The sequence below is a fragment of the Pseudorasbora parva genome, chromosome 15 (assembly GCF_024679245.1).
Source record: "Pseudorasbora parva isolate DD20220531a chromosome 15, ASM2467924v1, whole genome shotgun sequence".
Taxonomy (NCBI): Eukaryota; Metazoa; Chordata; class Actinopteri; order Cypriniformes; family Gobionidae; genus Pseudorasbora; species Pseudorasbora parva.
This window is the reverse complement of record NC_090186.1, coordinates 34,148,140-34,171,748: the sequence shown is the minus strand read 5'-3', so window position 1 is coordinate 34,171,748 and position 23,609 is coordinate 34,148,140. Positions and strand designations below refer to the sequence as shown.

Sequence of the window (23,609 nt, the reverse complement as noted above, 5' to 3'; positions counted from 1 at the left end):
GTTGCACAGTCCTAGACCTCATTCTGAGTCACATTTCATTCAGTATCATTGGGCAGTTTTGATGCTGTTTAATGTTAATGAGCGCGTTATTTATTGATAGCTTACATATGCTATCGCTTGTTTCTGCTTATTTTTCTCCTGTGTTTTGATCAGGAGATTCAGTACTCTTTCAGAAGATTTGTTATAGCACCCCTACCGTATAACAGTGAAAACACGGAAAGCTGGAAATTTCCATCAATGGCGGGGAAGAGTTAGTTCTGTTTGACCTCAAATTGACAAAACAGCATTATATTGTATAGCAAGATGTACTTCTCAAATTAGTGGTAGTAATAGTACTTCTACTACTTCTACGTATAATATTATCTAATTTCTTTAAACAAAATGTAACACATTTAGACAAAATGTTTAAAAAAAGAAAGAAATAAGTGTCTGTATTTAATCATAGAACAGAATCCAGAAGAAAATAAAAAAGAGTAAAGCGTTTCTGCCCAATAAACCCGGGAAACCGACGGTAACGCAGATATGACGCAATTGACAGGCGACTCCCTTAGACGTCACGGCTCCTTGGTTAAAACAGGAATTGTCTCACAATTTACAAATAGTTGGATATTGTAAGAACTCAGCTGAGCAAAATAACACTGGCCTAGCTGTTTTTGGATATTTTCCTGCAAAAATACTACATACTGCACCTTTAACACGTGTTGTTTAATGACACCAACATCTAATGGCAACTATAGCGCCCCCTTGAGTACTGAGTGTCAGCCCACCGTAAGTGCTCTACACTCACATTTACATATATGCTTAAAGTAGTTCAGGGTGACCTGAGAGGTCACTTAAGGTTTACTTCTTTTTGATGGCAAAGCTACCTCTCATTTTCAATCATTAAATATTAGTGTTTTGTGTTTGAAATAATGCGTTTGAGCTAATGTTTACATCATTCTGCACAGATGACTGCGTGCACATGCTGCTTCAAAACCAAGCTTAGCCAGTAAAGATAAATCACTATTGAAACCGAAAAGCACAGAATAAAGAGAGGAGGAGGGTGGGGGTAGGAAAGACCAGACCGAGGGAGACAGAGAGAAAGAGAGAGAGGCAGGGCAGGAAAAAGCCTGCTCAGTTGAGCAGTATTAACACAGCGTAGCAATTTCATCTTCCCAAACGTGATCTCCTTTAACAACTGTGAGCACTCAAATGCTTGTTGCCAGGTTACCGTCCAGCGCTGTGAAAAGCGGGATTGTGTACGCGAGCAGCATGGAGAAGCGCCGCTGACTTGCGCCCATCTCTAAATAATGAATCACTGATGCATTCAGAATAGAGGGAACGCGATGAATAGGCGAGTGTGATCGGGATCGAATCCGCAGCGTCGGAGCCGGGGGAAGCCATGCAGCTCCAGTCTGCAGCACAATGCAAGGTGTCCGGCTTCATACTGAATGAAAGATGCTCCCTCCCTTCGAAAATGGAAGTCCACCGGTACGTACACACCCAGGCTTCATGGGTTTGTTTTCCTATGCAACTGTTGCATCCTTAATGTAGCTCAAAGACATGGTGGAAATGCATAGCTTTACATCGGTTTAATTTGTTCTCCATCGTTGGCTCTCTGGGATTATGGGTTTAATAAAGCGGTGCTCTATTGTAATTATGGAGGGTGTGAGCTGCTTTAGGAAGTGTGGTGGAAAATGTTTTCAGTAAGATTACAGTTTCATGTGCTCTAATAGTTCCCTGTGGAATGGATTGGAGATGCACAAATTGGCCTGTAAAACCAGTGGCAGGCTACCAACATTTGTGCACTGCAAATTCACTCATCAAACATTCATGGCTAGTTTATCCCATCCCACAAATATTGCAGACCAAATCAAAGTTCTCATTTTACTAACAAGGGGTCTCAACCATGTTCTCAAGTGCTCAAATTCTTTGGAGGAAAGGTGTTTCTCCATGTAGTTTTTATAAACCATGCTGCCACTCGCAGCCATGACTAAGAATCACTCATGACGTTCTTGAGGGGAACCTCCATGCATGCAAAAGGTTTGGTGTGAGAAGTCACTGTGCGTTCTTTGGGTGTGAAAGGGTGCTCAGTGGAGGCAAAACAGGTCGCTGTCAGCACTCGCATGCTGCTACTTTGTTAAAAAAAAATTAATTGCCTTGGTGTATGTAAACACAGTGTGAACCTGTTTTTCAGAGAGCCTCAGTCATTCTGAAGGTGAGGTGTTGGCGGTAGCTTTTTCTGGAATAAGGAGACTTTTTGAAATTCCTTGTTTTGCTGATGCTTATGTTTTGGATACTGCAAAGGAAAACCAGTTTTATGATTTATGAGCCAGGACTTTTTTTTTTAAAGTTTTGTTTTTGTTTTTTGGTAAACACTATTTTGCTTTGGTAACATTTACTCCACTTTAAATGCATTTATTTATAGTTTATATTTTTTACATATGGAAAATATTTAAATTAAATCTAAAAATTAAATGTTTATTTATATACATATCTAAAATATGACACACACACACACACACACACACACACAGAGAGAGAGAGAGAGATGTGATTTTTTTTTTTTACATTTAAAGTGGAGAGAATGTGTTAACTGAAACTAGCATTCCCAAATATTTTTTTTAATTTTATTTTTAATAAAATAATATAAAAAGAACTGTAATAATAGTATCAACACTATATTTTTATGAGCCGGGAATGCTAGTTTCGGTTAACACCTTTGTTTTAGCACCACATTTACTCAAAAAAAAAAAAAAAAAAAAAACGTCTATAAATAAATATATATCTATATATATCTATATTTGTGTGTGTATGTGTGTATTTATTATTATTAGGTATTTTTTTTATAAATATATGTTTATAATTATTGTGGTTGTTGCTATTTAATATAAACACATTTTTACACAATTGCAAAATGTTCCTTTACAATCGATTGTTCCGAATCTGTCCTGTTTATTCAGAATCTGAATCTGAATCAGTACATGTACAAGGAATTTGTTGTGGTATGTAGGTGCTTTAAGAAAAAAAATAGCAAAAGAGACTAAGACATCAACAAACAAATGGTAAAAACGTAACATACAGTCAGAGTAGTGTGCATTAATATAATGCATAAGAAGAAGCATTAATAAGGCCAGTAGCAAATGGGTAAAACCTGTGGCGTAAGGTTTTTGTCTTTGTAGACTTCAGTCTTCTACCCGAAGGGAGAACTTCAGAAAGTGGTGAGAGTGATCGGCCACAATCTTAACTTTCCTCCTCAGAGTCCTGGGGGTATACAGGTCCCGAAGAGATGGCAAATTACATCCAATCACTTTCTCTGCTGAGTGAATAGCAAGTATTATCTTCAGAAGTGAATGTATACTTTCAGGGTAAAAATTGGGAGGTTTACCCATTCAGTGATGAGATGTAATAGAATAGTTGTGTGTGTGTGTGTGTGTGTGTGTGTGAAGGGAAGGTTGTGGTTTCCATGATGCTGTCAAAGGTCACCGTAATTATTGTTAGCTTGAGTTCCAATTGTAAGTGGAAACGTATTGTACAAGTTCCTCATCAAAAGAGGAAAGTATCATCTCTTATACTTAAGTCATAATGCCATCCGTTTGGCTTTACTACAAAACCATGAATATCTTGAATTTCCTACATGTCAAACTGTGTGGATTATACCCGACACACTGCTTAGATAAAGATGACAGATGGCAGCTGTCAAAGAGAAAATGTATTTAGGATAGCAGTATTTTGCTGATGTTTTTAATGGCCAGTCAAACAAGGACGCCTAAAGGAAAAAGGCATACATTTGTGCTGCAATATATATTGGCATGTTGTAAATCAGTTAGAATAGACAATCTCTGAAGTGTTTTGTGGTCTAAAAAGTATTGCATCCTCAGTTCACTAACACATTCTCTGACTTAAAACATTCAAAACACTTATTTTCCACAATGACAAGGTTTTCTTCGACCTTTTTAAGAAAGTGCTTTGTGGTTTCATCAATGTGTCTTAGAGGGGAGGATAGGTCATAATTCACTGATGCTTGAGACATAAGACATCATAAGACATTTTCATCAATTGAAATTATAGATGATCACTATATTCTTGACAAAAATGTACAATTTCATTAAATTCTTTTCCATTTATCTTTATCTTTACATTACTGTTTGAAGTTTGAACTAATGTGATAGGAACATAAGTTTACAGGACTGTGTTCTCTGGAATCCTCTCAAGCGGAGGACTACTACATTCCGATTGGTTGCCGCTGAACTGCGTCATATCTCATTACCATAAAGTTGACCTGATTTCAAGTCTCCTCGACGGCCAAATTGTCCAAGATGCACCGCGCCACTGCTCGCCGGAGTAAGCCGCTGGCTCACATTGAAAATAAATGACTTCCGGCCACTTTGATGCTGTCGCCAGCAGCAGTGTGATTGGCATAAACGCCATAAACCGAACAAATCGAGTAAGAAATGTAAGAACAAAAGAGACGGATTAAAATACCAGGTGTAAAGGTGCATGTCTCCCTTGACTACTTGTGATCCAATTGATCAAAACGCCTCTAAATACCAGGTGCAAACTAGGCCTGAGGGCTGTCAGAGAGAAGTGCACATAAAGCTGCTGGCCATAAGGCATGTGAGTACTGAACAGAGTTATTTTCGCTTTGTAATTGACCTTGAACGGTTAAATACACATACTTTGTGTGTTGCAAGTGTCCTCGTAACAGTCATTTAAGGAAAGAAAAGAAATGCATGGTAACAGTATATTGGATCCGTGCATTTGCTCTTAACTCTTTCCCCCGCCAGCATTTTAAAAAAAAGTTGCCAGTCACCGCCAGGGTTTTTGACTATTTTCACCAAAATGTAATATTTTGTTTTATGAATATCTGAGCATGCTATATATCAAATGGAAAAGCCTCTTCTTTTAAACAAACAAACAAAAAAAGTTTTATTTTAGCTTCTTGCATTCCTTTTTTTTTAATCAACACTTGAACATAGGTATGTTTAATAAAAAATAATAAAAAAAAAAAAAATTTAACCAAAAGCTGAGAAAATCATGTTTTTGTGAAAGACCCAGATCAGATTCAGAGCGAGGATCAAACACAGATGGAGTAGATTGAGTCTGTCCACACCCTTAATGCCTGAACAGTCCTGTAGCTCGTTCTGGGTCTACATTTCATTCACTAACATTTGGCAGTTTTAAATCATGTGATGTTTAATGATGATGATCACGTTATTTTTCTTATGCATGTGATTACATACGATCACTTGTTTTACTGTGTCTTACTCGTGTGTTTTGATCAGGAGATTCTGCACTCATTTGGAAGATGTGCAATAGTGCCCCCTAGCGTCTAATAGTGAAAACACAGAAAATTCAGTTTTTAATGATAATAATAATGATTTGTTTGATTTATATAGCGCTTTTCAAGGCACTCAAAGCGCTTTACATTGAAGGGGGGAATCTTCTCAAACCACCACCAATGTGCAGCATCCACCTGGATGATGCGACGGCAGCCATATTGCGCCAGAACGCTCACCACATACCAGCTGATTGGTGGAGAGGAGACAGAGTGATGAAGCCAATCAGGAGAGAGGGATGATTAGGAGGCCATGATGAACAGGGGCCAATGGGCAAATTTGGCCAGGATGCCGGGGTTACACCCCTGGTTCTTGGCCTGGAAGCGTTTTCTCATAAATAACGAAAAATTCTGTGTTTGGCGGGGAAATAGCTAAAGTGACAACAGCATAATAAACCTGCTGATGTCTGTGTCATTACTGTTAGTTAGACAACAGTACAAAGAAAACCTCTTACGGCTGAATTACTTTTGTAACTTTAATTTGAAATGTATTGAATTTGCATAGTATAGAATAAAATGACTCATATCGGGACATAAGATTTTGGTCTTATTGCCCACCCCTACAATGATGTCCAGACAAAATTCTCAATTGATTCACTAAAGTTAATGCTATAGTTGATATTAGGGTGCTGAGTTTTTTTCTTCAGCTTTCCTATAGCCTGTTTTGTGTGCGTACTCAAATATCAGTGAATTAAAACTGTATAAGCATCCCTCTGCTAGCATTGGTTTCTGCCCTTTTTAAGTGTGTTCTTGTCCCCTTGCCAGTGGCTTAAAAGCAGACTCTTCTCACAAATAGCTGCCCATGCAGAGGATGTCACCAGGGCTGTTTATACAGTGATGATGTCTCCCATTGTCCTGCAAAGCATGGCATGAATGAATCTGCACTGGCATCTACCGAAACGGGTGTTCTGCGTGACTCATGGTTTGTGAGTGGAGTGTATTTTTAAGCCAGTTTTTGCAGTTTCTGTGGAGGAGGTGAGGTGTTGGCAGCTCAGGGACTCTCCATCTCAACTGAGGAAGGAAACAGTCACTGTCATTAGCTGCTAAGGATCATAGTAAGGGTGAACAATGAACACCAGTCTGAGAGTATTAACGTCCATCTAATATTTTCACATAACTCTGGATAGACTGGGGGATAGACCAGTTAACTGTATTTAGCGCTGATCATTCACTTAGAGCTTGTGCTATAGAGCAAAACAAAAGGCAAGTGAAAGAGAAGCCTGAATGGCTCTGCCCCCCCTTCATACAGACTTTTTTCCCAGTATTATGTAGGAGCTACACATAAAACCCACCCACGTACGCAGTGTTGCTAAGGTGATGGCTTTAATTCCTCAGTCTATAAAAAGACCAAAAGAGAGCAAAAACACCAACGAGGGATTGTGACTTATGAGGATGTCTCTCTCGACACTAGTGTGTGATCACTACGTCTGAAATCTTTTGAATTGGCATGAAGATTGTATCACGGATAGTATCCTCTTCAAAATGGAGGAAATTAAATGCACAGGAGAACCGATACAAGAGCTGAATTGGTTGACATGCTGCTTCTTATAGTGAGTTCGACATCCCCCCTTCCAAACGCCTCCTTTATCGTCATATAAGAAGAGCAAAATTCAGAAATTCCTCACCTACACTGACTCCTCCTCGAAAACATTTGCTCATGCTTGTAATTATAAGAATGGGGCTCACCTGTAAACTGAAATTATTTAAAGCTCCCCTATTATACATGTTATACATGTTCCCAGGTTTACATTAAAGGTTAAAAACACTTAAATTTTCTAATAAATATAAATAATATTCTAGTAAATATTTCTAGTAAATAATATACATTGCAAATCACCTCATCTCAAAGAGTGGAAATGACTCGTTTGAAGATTGTTTCTCTAAGCCCCTCCTTTCCGTGAGCTACTGTGCTCTGATTGGTCAGATGGCCCAGTATGTTGTGATTGGTCAATCACTTAAAGCTTGTGTTTGAGACTAAAAGCTCATGACCATATCTGTACTTCAGCTCCGGAAGCCTCCTGAAAGCTCAGCGATTGTACACACTGTGAAGACAGACAGTAACAAGGGTGTGGATTTTACCTAATCAATTTTAGTGCGAGTCTTGTGACGAAACATTGACTAGTTATTAAACGCCAACCTCCATCGCAAGGATGACTTGAGCAGGACGTTTCTCAGTTTGACCTAAACTTCTTTAGGACTAAAAGTCTTTAGGCAATGTGTATATTTCTCATTTATTGAGGTCCATCAGTAATGGTGCATAAGTTAGCCAAGCTTTAATTAATTTATTTAACCTTTATTTAATCAAGTTACTTAAGTTCTTATTTTCAACAATGCAACTATTTTTATCATTATAAAAAAATATTTTCTAATGTGAACGTCTGATGTTACATCATAGTTTGCAAACCAAAATCTTACTCCATCCTTTATAATTACTCTAAGTAGTAGGAACGACAAACAATCTACATTAATGGAGACCAATTTAGGTAATAGTGGCCCACAGCTGATTAGCAGAACTATTTCAGTAAGATAGTAATAACGCGAGTTGGCCAGAGACCTACACAATATATAAAAACACAACTATACATTGTAAACACTGTAAAAAATATATCGATAATTAATCCTACTTCATGATTCAGAGGAGCAAGTTGGTCCAAAAAAAACTTTAATGGATCGCTTTGCAAATCCCACATTGATCTCGCAGAGATTTGAAAAGCAATCGTCAGTAAAATGACTGGTTATACTGCTGTTGTATAACTGTAGACATTTTAACCACTGACTCTTAACATCCTCATCCTTTGGAAGCGTTCACAAAGAATTTGCTTTGGCAGTGCAGAAAACAGCATCTTCATGACATGTACACAACACGAACCCACTATATTTGCTTCAGGGTGGGTCAAAGAAAGACGTTCTCGGGCGGCCAATGAAAACTATCGATTATGCAAATTTGTTGCATTGTTACGTTTGAATGTTACGCAAGTTAGACTGGTATTATTGACGACTAATTTCGGCAGTTCAGAATCAGAATTATTTTAGAATTGCTTTTCTTTCACTAACTTTATCTGTAAAATTTTGCGGACCCTTTAGATTCTCACACAGATATATTACACACTGCATGAAAGGGAATATTGGAAAAGGCATAATAGTCACTTTAATCAATTGTTGTTTCAAAACCTGTATGCCATCTTTTCCACGGGCCACAGAAGGAAAATTTTGAAGTCAAAAGTGCCTGTTCTTGTATTATGTTATTTATGTCTTGTATGTATTTAAGGTATATCCTGTGAGATTAATCATGATCTCATTTTGCAGACGGTGCTCAGGGTTTCAGTTTTTTGTCGCTGTATGCTGATCTCACCTTGTGGCTGTGAGACGGTATACATCTCACAGTGGGAGTTGGAGCCTATTTCCAGCTCCCTGCTACGCCTACACCATACCGTGGACCCTCGAGCTCCCTGTGAGCAGTCAGCTCTCAGCCTGAGCCATCTCTGTTACAGGAGTATGGTTTAAAATAGCTCCTGTCTGCTCTTTCTCACGCACCTGTGGCTAGTTGAGTAGGTAAAATGCAGCAGAAGTGTTATTTTAGTCTCTTGCCCTCTTAGGGATACGTAGAATGGTTTAAAATGAGATATTTAGCCCTTCATGTTGCCATTGATTATTTGGTCCATTTTTCTATTAAATTCGAAGTGTGTAATTTTTTTTCTCAGTTTTCGTGTGCTTTCTCGTATCCCAGTTTAAATATGCAGACATGAGTAAGTACAAGTAAACCATGTGGTGGTAATATCCTTGAACATGATTATATTGGCTCAGCCAAAGGCATGAGTTTGGAGAGGAAACACCCGTTTAACTGACCAATGACAGATGAGGCGATTGTTTGGGAAACCTGTTGGAAAATAAGGCATGATATCTATACAGATGCTCAATTCTGTTTCACAAGCTCTGATTCAAAATTTCTGATTCTATTTTTTATTAATTTGAGTTTATTACAGTGTTTCAGACTTATTCAAAATCCATTAAACAAACCAGCTCATATGAGCAATTTGTTTCTGGAATCAGACAGAGCTGTGTATGCTCTGTGCCTTTTGATTTACCAAAAATAATCAGTTCCTAACAGTCAGTTGTGAATCGGATTACTTGTCAATGCCCAAAGAGAAGGGCTATACCATAGAAGGCTTTTAATGAGCCCCTTTTGTCACAGGACCTGAGATGTTCCAGTGTTCCCCCAAACCTGATGACGACCCAATGTTTCTCTTGCTTTTCCAGCCCTTACTGCCATCAGCCTAAAAAGCCAGACCCACATCAAGATGTTTAGTCTGAGAACTCACCAATGGCAGGGCTCAATCCGAGAGCCGGGATAAACAGTTGTCTTTCAAACTCCCTCTGCACGCAATTGGATAGTGCTACAACCAAGCACTATCAGTAGGGAGAGAACAATCAATTTTTAAGTGTGACTTCAATGCCATTCTTTGTTAGCAGGGAAGTTAGGTGGAATAACTCTGCCGTCATTGTTAAGCCCACCCACCGACTCTATACACAATGTGATTGGCCTGACCAGAGTTTGGTTTTTACAGCTCGCAAGCCAACGGAGAGTTACTAGATGTCCCGGGCAGCAAATTACGTTAGCTGCCGCTACACTGTAAAAAATTGTTCAATTTTTTTACATTGTTTTAACTCATCAAAATAAGTTAAGAAATGTTAAACTTTTTTTTTTAAATAAGTTATTCAAAATGCAACTCATTTTTTAAAGTCAGTTTATCATAATCTAATTTGAAATAACTTAAACATCCAAGTCGATTGTACTTAAAAATTTCAGGCTGACTTTTTTTTTTTTTTTTTTTTTTACAGTGTTGGGTGCGTCTATCTAGCCTGTTTTTACCAGACTCTCGTACATTTCATTTGTACATAGAGTCTGGCCACTCTCCATTGACAAGGGTTTATTTCCGCGAAGGCGGGCACCCTGTTGAGGTTTAAAACTATTGGATCTGCTCTGAGCCACTCTGGATCTGCCAAAACCAATCGCTAACGTTTGGTCGTGACTTATGTCATGCGCCCTTCGCCTGTTTCACTCATGGAAATCCGACAAAATAAAAGTGCACATGTGCATGCCACCTCAGTAATAAAACTATAGGATAAAACCTAAAATTTGTGCATTCGGATTGTGATTTATTCACGTCACGGGGGAGAGGAGAGTTCTGTGACCGGGAACGCGGCGCTCACGCGGTCCGTAACACCATTGTATGCTGTAAATAAAATGTCATATACTTGGTATGATAATAAATGCTGCTATAAATAACGGACCAATTCAAATGTTTGTGCTTTTATTTTAATTTGTTTGAGCGGTGATGAAATATATTGCTCTTCTAAATACTTGCCAGCATTTTAAGGAAATACAAGTCTATAAACGCATCCTAATAACAGCAAAGCAACCGTATGGTGTTCTGCAGTGGTCAAAAATGATTACAAACAATGAATTTTGAAGTGATATATTGTTGAAAACTCAGAGATGTACATCAGGACAGCTGTTACATCAACACGGCCTTGCGTTTGTCAAAAGCAGTCGGTAACTCGGCCAGGGATTTTTACACGGGTGGTGAGAGACGGACGGCAATAAAATCACTGACCAGTCCATGTAACTTAAATGATGGCAATACCTTCCGACCCCACGAGAAACAGTTACCGTCCGAATAGCTTCAGCCAACTCCTTCATCACTAACGAAGCGATCTGGAAAATCAAACTTTTCCCGAATTTACCCTGTTGGAGGGCCACAACATCATGGCCACCAACCCCAGCAAAGACTGTTATTGCTCGGGGGTTTAACTTCTCAATATTCGGCAGCGGTGCCACAATGCAATGAATGGTTTAGTTTGCATCTTTCTCCGCCGCCATTACTGAACTACAACTCAAACTAGCGCTCGACATCAACGTCATCGTTCTCAGCCACTCGCTCTGTTCGCTGATTGGACCGGTAAAAATTGGACCGGTTTGTTTGGAGAAAACCTAAGACTACACAGCAGTCCCAGACGTAGTACTGAAGGAAAATGAAAATTGAGCGGAAGTACGTAGGAGGGTAGAGCTAGGCTAGCATATATCTAGCCATCCATGAAAATATCCTTTTTTCTAAACTGAATTGGCTCACTGACCCAAATGTGTGCTCCTCATTAAGTTGGCAAAATATGAATATACAAATATGGCTTTCAAAGAAGGCTAAATTGTATCCCTTTTATTTTGTCTTTTGTTTCTCTTGCAGCATGGTCTATGAAAGTTTAGAGGGCATATTTCCCAGCCAGCATGATCTCTTTCGCTTTGTCCATCAAGATCTTTATTCCTTCGTTGTGTGAAACACATTGTGGTTTTCTCTGTTGGTGTTGCATGAAGTTTGAAGAGTTACAGCTGAAACAACTTTGAGCCATCACACAACTACAGGGTTATTGTAATATATTATGGTGCGGTGGTAACCTTTACTGAGACTTTGTCTCCCTGTTTGTCTGCATTTCTTTCTTGATATTCTTTGCGAGAGATCTCAGAAATCCCTTGGCCTCTGAGCAGGATTGCTGAAGATATCTGGACCTGAGGCCAGTGGGTCTGCTTGACTCGTGAGGAGATTTGTGTTTGCTGGTGTCTCAGTGGATTTGTGATGTGGCTTAGAGATGGCAGCTTGTTTGAGTTATAGTGTTAGACAATTTGAGCTGTGTAAACGAACTAGGCCTAAGTGTTAAAGTGTGTGTGTGTCTGAGTTGGCCTTTGTGACATGCATGATTCATATCAAACCTTCAGGCTAGTTCATCGTACATTGACACGCATATCAAGGTCTATGTATAATTTACAAGTAGTCTATTGTAACTTGTGAATTGTATAATGCACAGTATGCAATTCTTAAATGAATGAATTTTTAAATAATTTTGTTATATACATTTTTACATAAAAATAAAAGCAGCGACACTATAATTTCAACAGCCATTGTTGGCTGATAAATTTAAAATGTTGATATGGGAAACACATTCACTGTTAACTGTGACTTGCCTTTGCTCTCTTAATTTACTGCTTATTAATAGTTAGTAAGGTGGTTTTCATAGCGTTTAAGTTAGGAAGGGATGTAGAATAAGGTGAAGACATTAATATGTGCTTTATAGGTACAAATAAACCGCCAATATCCTATTAATATGCATGCTAATAAGAAACTACTTAATAGCAAGAATTGAACCCTAAAATAAAGTGGTAGCAAAATGTCTTTTTTGACTGTTTTTATAAAATGAAAACAGCATATTATTTTTTCTAGTCTTCAATTAGTATGTACCTAAACAGTATTTAATGCAATTTTATTAACACTTTTTAATGCATACAAATTGCATTTGCTGATACATTTGAATAAAGTTAGTCAAACTTGTCTGATGACTTGGCTGAATAAAAAGCACATAAAAAAGTGATTTTCACAATGTTGCATAATTATTATTTTTTTAGGTGTGTTGTCAGCTTGCAGAATCCGCATCCTTGTTTATAGGCGCAATGCCAGTGTCACACATGCTGCAACAAGCATCCCTTCATCTTAGTTTATTTGTGAATGAGTGTGTTAAACGGGCAGAGACGATGGAGCTGTCATTGAGGACGTTACTTTGAGCTGTGTAGAAGGTTGATGATTATTTCTCCTGATGTTGTGGGCGCTGGGTTGCATAATCAGATCTTGGTTTACCATGCTCTTCCCCAGAGCACTTTGCAGGCAGCGCTTGCTCTCGCGTCACTGCAGCCTCAGCACGAAGCCCTCGGATGTCGTATTTTTTAGGTGCTGAGACATTAAAGAGATGAAGGAATGGAAATGTTTCCTGATTACATTGCTGCAGTACTTTGGATGTTCGAATTTTGATCACACTTTGTCATAGTGCTTGTTTACAGCCAAATTAGTTCAATTAAGCTTTAACCAGACTTTTTTTCAGTTCATCTTTAATCCAAATGTCAAACGCTTGACATGCAACAAAGATTCAGAAAGTAATTTGCCTATTAACATTCATATAATTATTAATATAATTACCATTGTTTACTTGAGCCTTGAAGAAAGACAAATAATATACATTTTCAACTTTATTTTATACATAAAGCATGCATAATCACCCACACACCAGTAGTTTAGCTTATTCATATTAAGCTATTTTTTTAAATTTGCATCCAGCACAGAGCAATTGTATTTTGACAATTCCCTAAATGGCTTATTAATCCTACGATTGATGAGAAAATGCGAGCATACATTGCGTAGCTCTCATAATTTTGACTGTGCATTGTGTACTGAACCCTGTGTGCTTGCCTCTGTCTCTCCTTGGAATTTATTTGCGCCTCTGATATGAGATTGAATTGAAACATTATCTGTGTAAAGGTTATTTTATTGCCAGATCAGAAAAACGATATAAACATGAATGGTGGACTGACGCTGTTCTTAATGTGTAATCGTACTGCATGTTTGAACTTCACAGTTCTCCAGGCATGCTGAAGTGTCAGATTGAATTAACATACAGTAGCAAGGTGTGGGTGAAACATTTCCAGGTATGAGATTTCCAGGTATGAGATCAGCAAATACCAGCAGTATGGCCTTCTTCGTCCTTGTCAACTGTTGTCCTCTCACCCTCTTACTGATGCTTTTAATGCTGAGGTCTGTGCTGTGAAGATGAAGCTGGGCAGTTGGAATGCTGAGTAGAGTTCTGGGTATGATCAGTGTTGAGGAAAGTAACTTTTAAAGAGTAATGGATAAGGCCCACAATATTGCGTTACTCCCTAAAAAAAGTAACTAATTGTTAGCCTAGAAATCTAGACGCACCCTAGCGGCAGCAAATTTAATTTGCCCGCAAGTGTGGTCTAGCAACTCTCAATTCCTATCTGAGCTGTATTCCTCAGAATCTGGACGGCCCAATTACATCGTGTAGGTTATAGAGTCGGCGGGCGGGGCCATAATGACGACGGCCGAGTTGCGTTTGCGTGCTTCTAGTAACACAGTCTTCTAGTAAACACAGAAACTGGCAAACGGCGGCGGTCTTTCGAATCAGCTCTGCCCGCGCCTCCGGAAGACTTGGAGTTAAGCTTTCCTCTGAGAAAAGAACAGCACTGAAGTCATTCTTAAAAAGGGAAGATGTGTTCGGAGTCTAGCCGACCGGATACGGCGAATGTTTAATCAGTCAGCGAGCTCCCCCTTCACCGTCGTTGCTCCGGTTGGTGTAGCGCTATCCTATCGCGTGCAGAGGGAGTTTGAAAGACAACCGTTTATCCCGCCCCTCGGATTGAGCCCTGTCTATGGTGAGTTTCCAGACCAAACATCTTGATGTGGGTCTGGCTTGTCAGGCTAACTAATTGTGGTACTTGGTTACTTTTTATGGAAAGTAATGTTACATTACTTTGAGTTTCTCCTTTGAGTTTGGCCCTTTCACACCAAAAGTAAAATGAATAAGCCTCAAGCCTGGTTTATACTTTCGCCTCCCTAAATGGACAAGGCGTCTATACTCGACGTGCTCGCCGTTGTACTATTCTTTGAAACGACAGAGGGCAACTCGGAGTAATTGTTCTATAAACCATCAGGAACAGAAGTAGTACTGTACACAGGTGACGATATTTATTTTAGTACACTTTACCAAAAACCACACTAAAAAAGAATAGTGTAAAGCTCAGTAAACCTTGATAATATTACTTGTGATGTTAGAACAAAATGCATGTACACATGTATACAGCTAAATTAGCAATCTTAAATATATTTCCTAATTTCACTCAACGATTTCATTTAGTTTCATGATTAAATAAATAAATAAATTAAACATGGACTTTTATTTTCAATAAAATGATTTATTTCTGCTTTTATAGGCTCATTTTGTAAATATAAGCAACTAATTTGTTCGTGCATCTTCGGATGTGGAGCCGCACGGAAAGCTGCAAAAAATGTGCCGCACACCGCCATACGAAAAGTGGTTTTGCGTCACTCAACGCGCACTAATACATACTACGAGATGGGCTGCGTCTGAAAACCTAGGCAGCTGACTCGTTGCCTCACTGCCTTATCAGACAATGATTTGTGAGTCAGCGTTTTTGGAACGCACCTCATGAAACTGATTTCGGACAGACTTCTAAGGTAGTGTAACATTTTAATGATCTAGCGAGCTTTGGTTAGAACTATTGAATTACTACATTAATAATTTCTCACTGGAAATTACACCAGAAGTGGTAAATGCTGGTAAAAAATTTACATTTACACACAAACTGACCCTCTAATGCAACTTTCGGACGCTAGCTTTTTCCCCCTGCTCAACTGTCACAGAATGGAAAGCACAGGATTGTGGGATATCAAATTTTATAAATCTTTAAAATCGATGAGATGAAAGTCTCTCAGGAGACAGGAAGGGAAGCTAACAACAGATTCTGACATGCCTTGATGCCTTCCTACCTTGAAATTTGTCTTCAGAATGAAGAATTTTTCAGGTTTCAGACGCAGCCACGGAAGTCATTTTTGCCGCATACATTAGCGCTCATGCGGACGGGGCGAGTATAAATTAAAGAAGTGCAAATTTACTCCTGTACAGTAGAGGGTGCTGTTTTAAAAAAAACGTTCCGTACTCATTCATTCTGGATTGAAGAAGAAAAGGATGCAGGAGAAGAAAGTTCAACATGCTTAATTCAGCAGTAAAAATGTTCGAAAGTGAAACACGAGTGTTACTGATCTAAAGTCTTTTTTGCTTAGTATGGTTGAAGTGGTCAGTAGCAAAGACATTGATTAATAAAGTGAGATTTAAATGCATAAAATATATTTGTGTAATTTAATATATTTAATTAGTGCTGTTTTCATTGCATTGCATTTCACTGTTTGTATTCATTTTGGTTGATAGTGAATCTGTGAGATGACTAAATACCTGCTCATATTTATTCTAAAACTACAAAAACCTTTATGTTCACACAGCACACACACACCGCCTCTGCATTTACTCACGATTTCTCTCAACATAGCGACAAGAGCTGTCAGGCAATAAATGGAAAAACAAAGTAACTTTCGTTAATTATTTGAAAAAGTAACTCTAATATTTTGTTGTAAATTTAAAAGTAATGTTACTTTACTAGTTACTTGAAAAAACTAATCCGATTACGTAACTCAAGTTACTTGTAATGCTTATAATATATTTTTATTTATTTATACATTTGACTTGCTTGGTTAAAAAAGGTACAATTATTACAATCACAATAAGACTTAAACCAAAACCAAACAATTGTATATGATGTCAGTAATAAAAGAAAATATAAAACATGAAATTAAATAAAATAGGATTCTGGGTTGAGTTGTTCCTTTGTTTCTATACAAACAAAAAAAACTTGGGTTAAATAATGATGCAAGACGTAAATTGTTTTCTATTCAAACCATAAAAGACTGAAACAGGTTTGAAAGAGGTTTTTTTTTTTTTTTTTTTTGTACATGTCATGGCTTCCTCCCCTCGGCCAGTTCCCCTGTAATAAGCATTTGCTCCCTGACTGTCTGCCATCAATTACACCGTAATATGACATAGAGCACCGGAGAGCCCGCTCGGCCCACTCCCGCATGCTTCTTCTTTAATTAAAGTGCAGGGATTGGTCTCAGAGGACAATCCTGTTAGATTAGCCCTTATCTGCTAGGCGGATGATCCCGGGATCTCATCTCAGTCCTCAGATTGATTTCATGGAAAAGCAAAACAAAACACTCAACAGTCTGTCAACGTACATTACACAGCGCTTTGTCGTGATTATTTATTTGACCAAATTAACTTGATTCTGTTAGACATGTGGCGTCTTAGTGTTTCCATCTTCCCAGAGGTTTTGTATGTGATTAAAGGGTTACTTCAGCGATTAGCAGGCTTTGTATCAGTAGAATCCCTGGAGTATATTCGAATGATTGTGACCCCTTCACGTTCCGTTTTTAATTGTAGTGACTGTTCTCTAACTGAACTAGGGCTGGGATAAACGATTATTTTTTAAACGATTAATCTAGCGATTATTTTTTCGATGCATCGCTTAATCTAACGATTAATTTTCCCTGTCCGATTCGGTTACGATTCGATTCGATTACCGATTATCTCCCCATTAATTGCCTAATAGCAATTTATACATGTTGATTTAATTATCTGAATGAAAAAACGAATTCCTTAACATTGCAATATATGTTTATTGCTCTTAAAATTCCAAAGTAAGACTATACAAGAGCAATGCATTCAATAAAACCTTGAAAACATAAAGTAGGCTACACACACACACACACACACACACACACACACACACACACACACACACACACACACACACACACACACACACACACACACACACAAATAAATAAATATTAACCTACAACAAAGAAACATATTATACGATTTTTCTATGTATGCAACTCAGCCTACAGGCTATGCCCATCGATTAAATATCAACAAGTTGGTTAATCAAATCCGGGGACACACTGCAAGCGTGAACGTCTCGGCTGCGTGGCGTGTCCGTTTTTGTTTCGGCTCACATGTTAACAGGTTGAAGTTTGCACACTGACTGTGACGCGCGGAAAACGCGTGCATGCTAGAAATAGAAGAGCGCCTATTTTTCACGTGTTGGGAGCGTCTCCAGGCAAAATAGAATAGGAAAAGATGTTTATATATCATTTTGACGCGAATACATATTATTAAATTACATTTTCATGTTTGAAAGTCTGTAGGTTTACATAAATGCAGATATAGGCCTAATTGTAATAATAAAAAACGTCAATTATCGATTTTGAAATATTGCAACTGTCAATACAGAACGACATATTCTGTAGCCTATTTTGCCGTCAATACCATAGATATGTGGCTACTCCCGACGTTTTCTTTGCTGTATCAGTTGGCTATTTATGTTTAACATTAGGAATAGGGCTTCCCTCCGCATCAATAGCAGCAGCAGCGCCGCGTCAGACACGCTTCTAGTGTGCAAAGGCAGAGAAAACGCCACACAGCCCCGTGGCTGACCCGCAACAGAAACGCCACGCGCATCCGCGGCATGACAGTGAAAAAAGTTACATGTAGAGTGCATTATGGGCGCCAATATTCCGTTTAAAACCGGAATAGTCCTGGGATGAAACTGCTCACTTAGGGGATGGATACCCTCGGTCACATCAGCGCGATTAGACATTGAACATTTTAAATTTAAAACAGCTTATTATGTAGGTAACGTAGCCAATGTGTCCGATGCTTTCACTTGATGCACACGTTTGTTTTTGTGATTAAAATACATCAAATATTACCAAAACATCTGTCTTCCTGTGTGCAGAAATTTGTTTTTGTAGCCGTGACAACAAAACGCGTGCGCGCATGCCTGTGATGCTCCGTGCGCACCGCGCGCCAACCCCATAGACTGTGGCCAACCCGCAAGCCTTGCACTTCTGAAAGTCTGAGGAGCCACTCGTGTTGCTACCATAGATATACATAATAAATAATATACTTAATTACATAATATACTTTATTATGTACATCTATGGTTGCTACTACTCTCCGGCGCCGCCATCTTTATTTTGAGTCTGACGAATCGACGCGCATATTTTGCGTCGACGTATTTTTTGCGTCGACGTCATCGATGACGTCGACGCGTTGTCCCAGCCCTAAACTGAACTGATTTTGTGAAAATGAACGCGATCGCGGTGGGAAAGTCAAAGTGTTACAGTAGGCGTTTCTCAATGTCAAGGAAGGATCCTCGGAAGCCAGAATTCTAAGGATGCTACGTCATCGACATCCGACGAAGGACTGTTCCAATGTCGAGGATCCTCGGAATTCAACCAAGGACTGAGTCCTTCGTTTGAAAAATATGTCATATACAGGAAAGGATGCATATGAGTAGCCTTCGCGCACTTCGCGTTCTCAAATCACCCACAATCCTATGCGCGCAGCTTTGCTATCAGACGTTCCCGGAGTCGGACTCGGAGCGTGAACGGGGCAAATATGCTTGTAGCGGGGTTTGTAGGTGGGAAGGAAGGAGGCGGGAACCGCCAAACGTTCAACAACTTTATAATAGCCCCCTCACTGGCGACTGCCCGCACACACATAATAAAACATAAACAAACCATAACATAAAGTCCAGGCCTAGTCCTTCCACGCTCCTCCAATTATACTCCCGTCACTGCCGTGAGCCGAGACCGGTGTGGCGATCAGCTGCCGCTCATTATCACTCCACCGGCCCGCTCTCACGGTCCCTCACCTCTATCAATAGTTTTTTTTAAATATCAAACTACTGTATTGATATTAAAAAAATACAAATAACGTTATTGATGGCCAACGGACCTTTTCACTGACGTAATGACGCAATGACGTGCACTTGCTAGCCTGTTCCATTTACGTGTTCTCCGAATGCTAAAGAGGAGCCTCGCCTAGCCTCTGAAGGAAGTGACTTGGAAGGATCCGTCCTTCCAAGGAAGCATCCTTGACATTGAGAAACACCTGTGATTCAGCAGCGGTGGCTTTGGGAGTGGCCTCATAGTGCAGTGAAGCATTCTGGGAGTTGTTGTCTTTCATCCCCATGAGACAAAAATTACATTTTCTGTCGTTTCTCATTCTAGAAAGCACCAAATAAAAAAAAATTACATTTCTACTACACTAATGACCCAGTTTAAATACAGATTAATCTTCCCAGCGCTGAAGTACTCCTTTAAGTGACATCAATGCTTGTGAGAACTGAGGTTAGTGTAAATCAAGTAGCGTGGACATCCGGTGATTGTTGTTAGTTTTACACCATGTGCTAACCAGAACGTCTAGAACTGTTAGGACATGAACTGTTACATAAAATCTAGCTTTCATTTCTTTCTCGTGGTCTGTTTTGCGACAAAGTGACAAAGAAAGATATATTAAGATGCATTGTCAAGGCTTCTAGAATTGGGGATGTGCGCAACAAGAAGTTTTTTTTACGGTCAGAGCACTTTTTCCACTTTTTCCTCTTGCTTTCTCCTTTTGCCACCTGCATTAAAAGTGTTGCTTCGATGTGATCACATGACAAGAGAAGCCTTTCAGTGGCTGTGCTATTCTATTAACGCAGTGGGAGTTTGGAAGTCATTGTAAATAATTTAGTGTTATATGCAAGGTAGAGTTGCTCTATAGTGCAAAGTGAGCAAAGAGACAGGGGAAATTGATTTCCAGTGTTTACATTTAATGGGTGACTGCTTAATGAAAGCATGACCTATAAAGGTGTACTGGACTTGAGTGCCAATGCAGGATCGCATGATGGATGGTTACTTCTCTGTGGTTTAAAGCTTTCTGTGATTTTAACAGAGCGTTTAACTACTGGAGTCTGCATAGGTTTAAGGAACTATTAAATTCTGATGACTTTTCATTGAATTTAATGCACTGGATCCCATATTTATTGCCACATTAGACCAGAGACGGGGGAGGTCAGGAAAATTAACGAGAGAGCATCTTTTATTTGTTTCATTGAGTGAATTTAACCATTGAAGACCAATGTTTTCCATCAGCCAATCATATATATGTCTCTCTCTTTCTTCCTTTCCAGTGAGCAGAGTATCTGTCAGGCGCGGGCTGCTGTCATGGTATATGACGACGCCAATAAGAAGTGGGTTCCGGCTGGTGGATCCACAGGCTTTAGTCGAGTCCACATCTATCACCACACTGGCAACAACGCCTTCAGAGTAGTGGGCCGTAAAATTCAGGACCACCAGGTAAGAGAAAATTTAAAATTTAGGAGCATGATGGATTGACAAATAAATGATCTGTTGACAGGTAGAGAGGTCAATATTTACCCTTAGTTTTATATAAAAGTAGCCTAGAAATCTAGACGCACCCTAGCGGCAGCAAATCTAATCTGCCCTCGAGTGTCGTCTAGCAACTCTCAATACCCTTCTGAGCTGCAATCCCCTAACTCTTGCCGGGCCAATCACATCGTCTATAGAGTCGGTGGGCGGGGCCATAATGACGATGGTCGACGCAACGGCGGTCTTTCGAATAAGCTTTGACCGTGACTCTGGAAGACTTGGAGTTAAGCTTTCTTTGAGAAAAGAACAAAGAACGGCACTGAAGTCATTCTTAAAAAGGGAAGATGTGTTCAGAGTTTTGCCGACCGGATACGGCGAATGTTTAATATATCAACAAGCTCTATTTCACCTTCGTTGCTCTGGTTGGTTGTAGCGCTACCCTATCGCGTGCAGAGGGAGTTTGAAAGACATCCGTTTATTCCGCCCCTCGGATTGAGCCCTGTCTGTGGTGAGTTTCCAGACCAAACATCTTGATGTGGGTCTGGCTTGTCAGGCTAATATAAATGTTGTCTATTGATTGATTTAATTACTTATTTATACTTGTATTTATTGATTTATTTATAAATGCTTTTATTCATGAATATATTTATTCATAAATGCTGCATTTATGATCCAGTGTTGGGGAAAGTTACTTTGAAAAGTAATGCATTACAATATTGCGTTACTTTTTAAGAAAAGTGTGTTGCATTGCTTTTGCGTTACTTTTTCTGCGTTACTGGGCTTGCCTTGTACATATAAAAAAAATCTATGTTTGGGCAAATGTAAAGACCCTAGACTATAAAAAAAAATATGGACATAGTGTCCGTGATGTCACCCATAGGATTCCAAGAGCAATTCTGAAGTGTAAAGTAGGGGCGAGCTGGCCGTAGCCATCTTGCCAGCGTGTGTCACGCCCGGATAACAGAAAATGGGCAAAGAGGTGGGATGTGGGCGGAGCTAAGGTGACGCAATGACCAACAGACAGCAGACAAACGGCTATCCACCTGTCACTTAGTGACCACGCCCTTAATTATGTATAACTTTAAGGCTTTATATCATGGAAACGAGTAAGTTCTAAAAAAAATTCACCCCCTCACAAACTTAGCCGTATAAACCAAAACCACAATTTGTACCAGGTTGTAAACATGTTTTTTTCTGCTGTAAAGTTGGGAATTTTAACATGGGTCTCAATGAGATTATGCTCTCTTCTGGAGCCTGTCCCTAGTGGCCAGTTGATGAATTGCAGTTTAAGTCACTTCTTATTGGCTTCAACAGAAACTAGGGGAAGTTGCCGCTTGGTAAAGACCATTTCACACCAAAAACAAAAAAATACGCATCAGGGTGAAGGAAATGCTAATTCACATGTGTAACATAGAGGGCGCAGCTCAAACCTTTCAGCTGTGCTGCCATTCTGGATAACGTAAGAATAGGACACACAGGGAAAAAAACACTTCACCAATAGAAACAAAACATTTAATGGCATTTTTGCTTATGGTTTAAATAGAATCATCAAAGGTCAGCAGCAAGACATTGGTCAATAAATTGAGATTAAATGCATACAAATATATGTTTTATTTAACTTATTGGAGGTTTGTATGGTATTCTGATTTTGCTTTGGACTGATTTTGAAGAATAATAATAAATATAAATAAATAATAATAATATAAATTTTGAAGAATATTGAATCTTTTTTTGTGCAAGTGAGATTAGTAAATGCATTTTCTCATTTATTTTAAAACTACAATAACATAATGTTTACAAACATTGCCTATACATATGATTTTTCTCAAAATTGGGACGAGCTGTCAGTCAATAAATAGGAAAACAAAATAACTTGCGTTACTTATTTGAAAATGTAACAGATATTTTGTTGAATTATGCAATTCAAGTTACTTGTAATGGGTTACTTTTTTAGTGTAGATATTTGCTATTTTAAAATGATGTCGATGGCGTTGAAAAAAAAAAAGAACTCATTAATTGGGATTATATTTTTCCTCTTATTTTTTTTTTAACAATAAAGTATGTATTATGTGTATGCATTTGACGTCTTTTAGAATCTAGTCCAATATGAACGTCGTAAAGGCAATCCACATCCAGTGGGTTTAACTGAGAGTGGTCTGCTTGGCCTTGTTGGCTTCCCCTGCAGAGAGAGGTCTGGTTTCACTGCGCTGCTTTGATGACCCATGACACAGAACACGGGAGGTTTGAGCGGCTCACAGATCAGCGCAGCGTGGTTTAAAGAGAATAACATCTCATGAGAAATGCTCCTGGTCTTGTTGTCATTACAAGAATGTTACGCTTGGCTACATTTTGGAAAATACTGTTCATTTTTCCTTTAAGTGATTCATTGTTGGATTTCAAGGAATAGTTGAAAGATAACAATTCTGTCATCATCTACTCGCCAAAAGTCTTTTTTTTCTGTGAAACATGAAAGGAGAAATGATAAATGATGAAGAATGTACTGGCGACTTTTTTCTCATATGATGAAAGTGAATGAGGATTTGAGATGTCAATGTCCAAAAAATGATCAAACGGGTGATTCAAACGATTCATGCTCTTTGACT

At 38.9% G+C, this 23,609-nt stretch overlaps 1 protein-coding gene across 8 annotated transcripts in view; it reads left to right on the top strand.

Moving 5' to 3' along the window:
- The window catches only part of enah (ENAH actin regulator), a 148,940-nt gene that overhangs the window by 40,501 nt on the left and 84,830 nt on the right, over positions 1 to 23,609 (top strand). For 3 of the 8 annotated variants that reach the window (XM_067417860.1, XM_067417859.1, XM_067417852.1), the window contains exons 1-2: positions 1,084 to 1,470; positions 20,808 to 20,973. In XM_067417860.1, the coding sequence (XP_067273961.1) occupies positions 1,382 to 1,470; positions 20,808 to 20,973 (255 nt within the window). In that variant the 5' untranslated portion in view covers positions 1,084 to 1,381. Of the gene's footprint in view, positions 1 to 1,082; positions 1,471 to 20,807; positions 20,974 to 23,609 lie in introns of those variants that run through there. The other 5 variants (XM_067417861.1, XM_067417853.1, XM_067417855.1 and 2 more) reach the window with 3 other exon arrangements.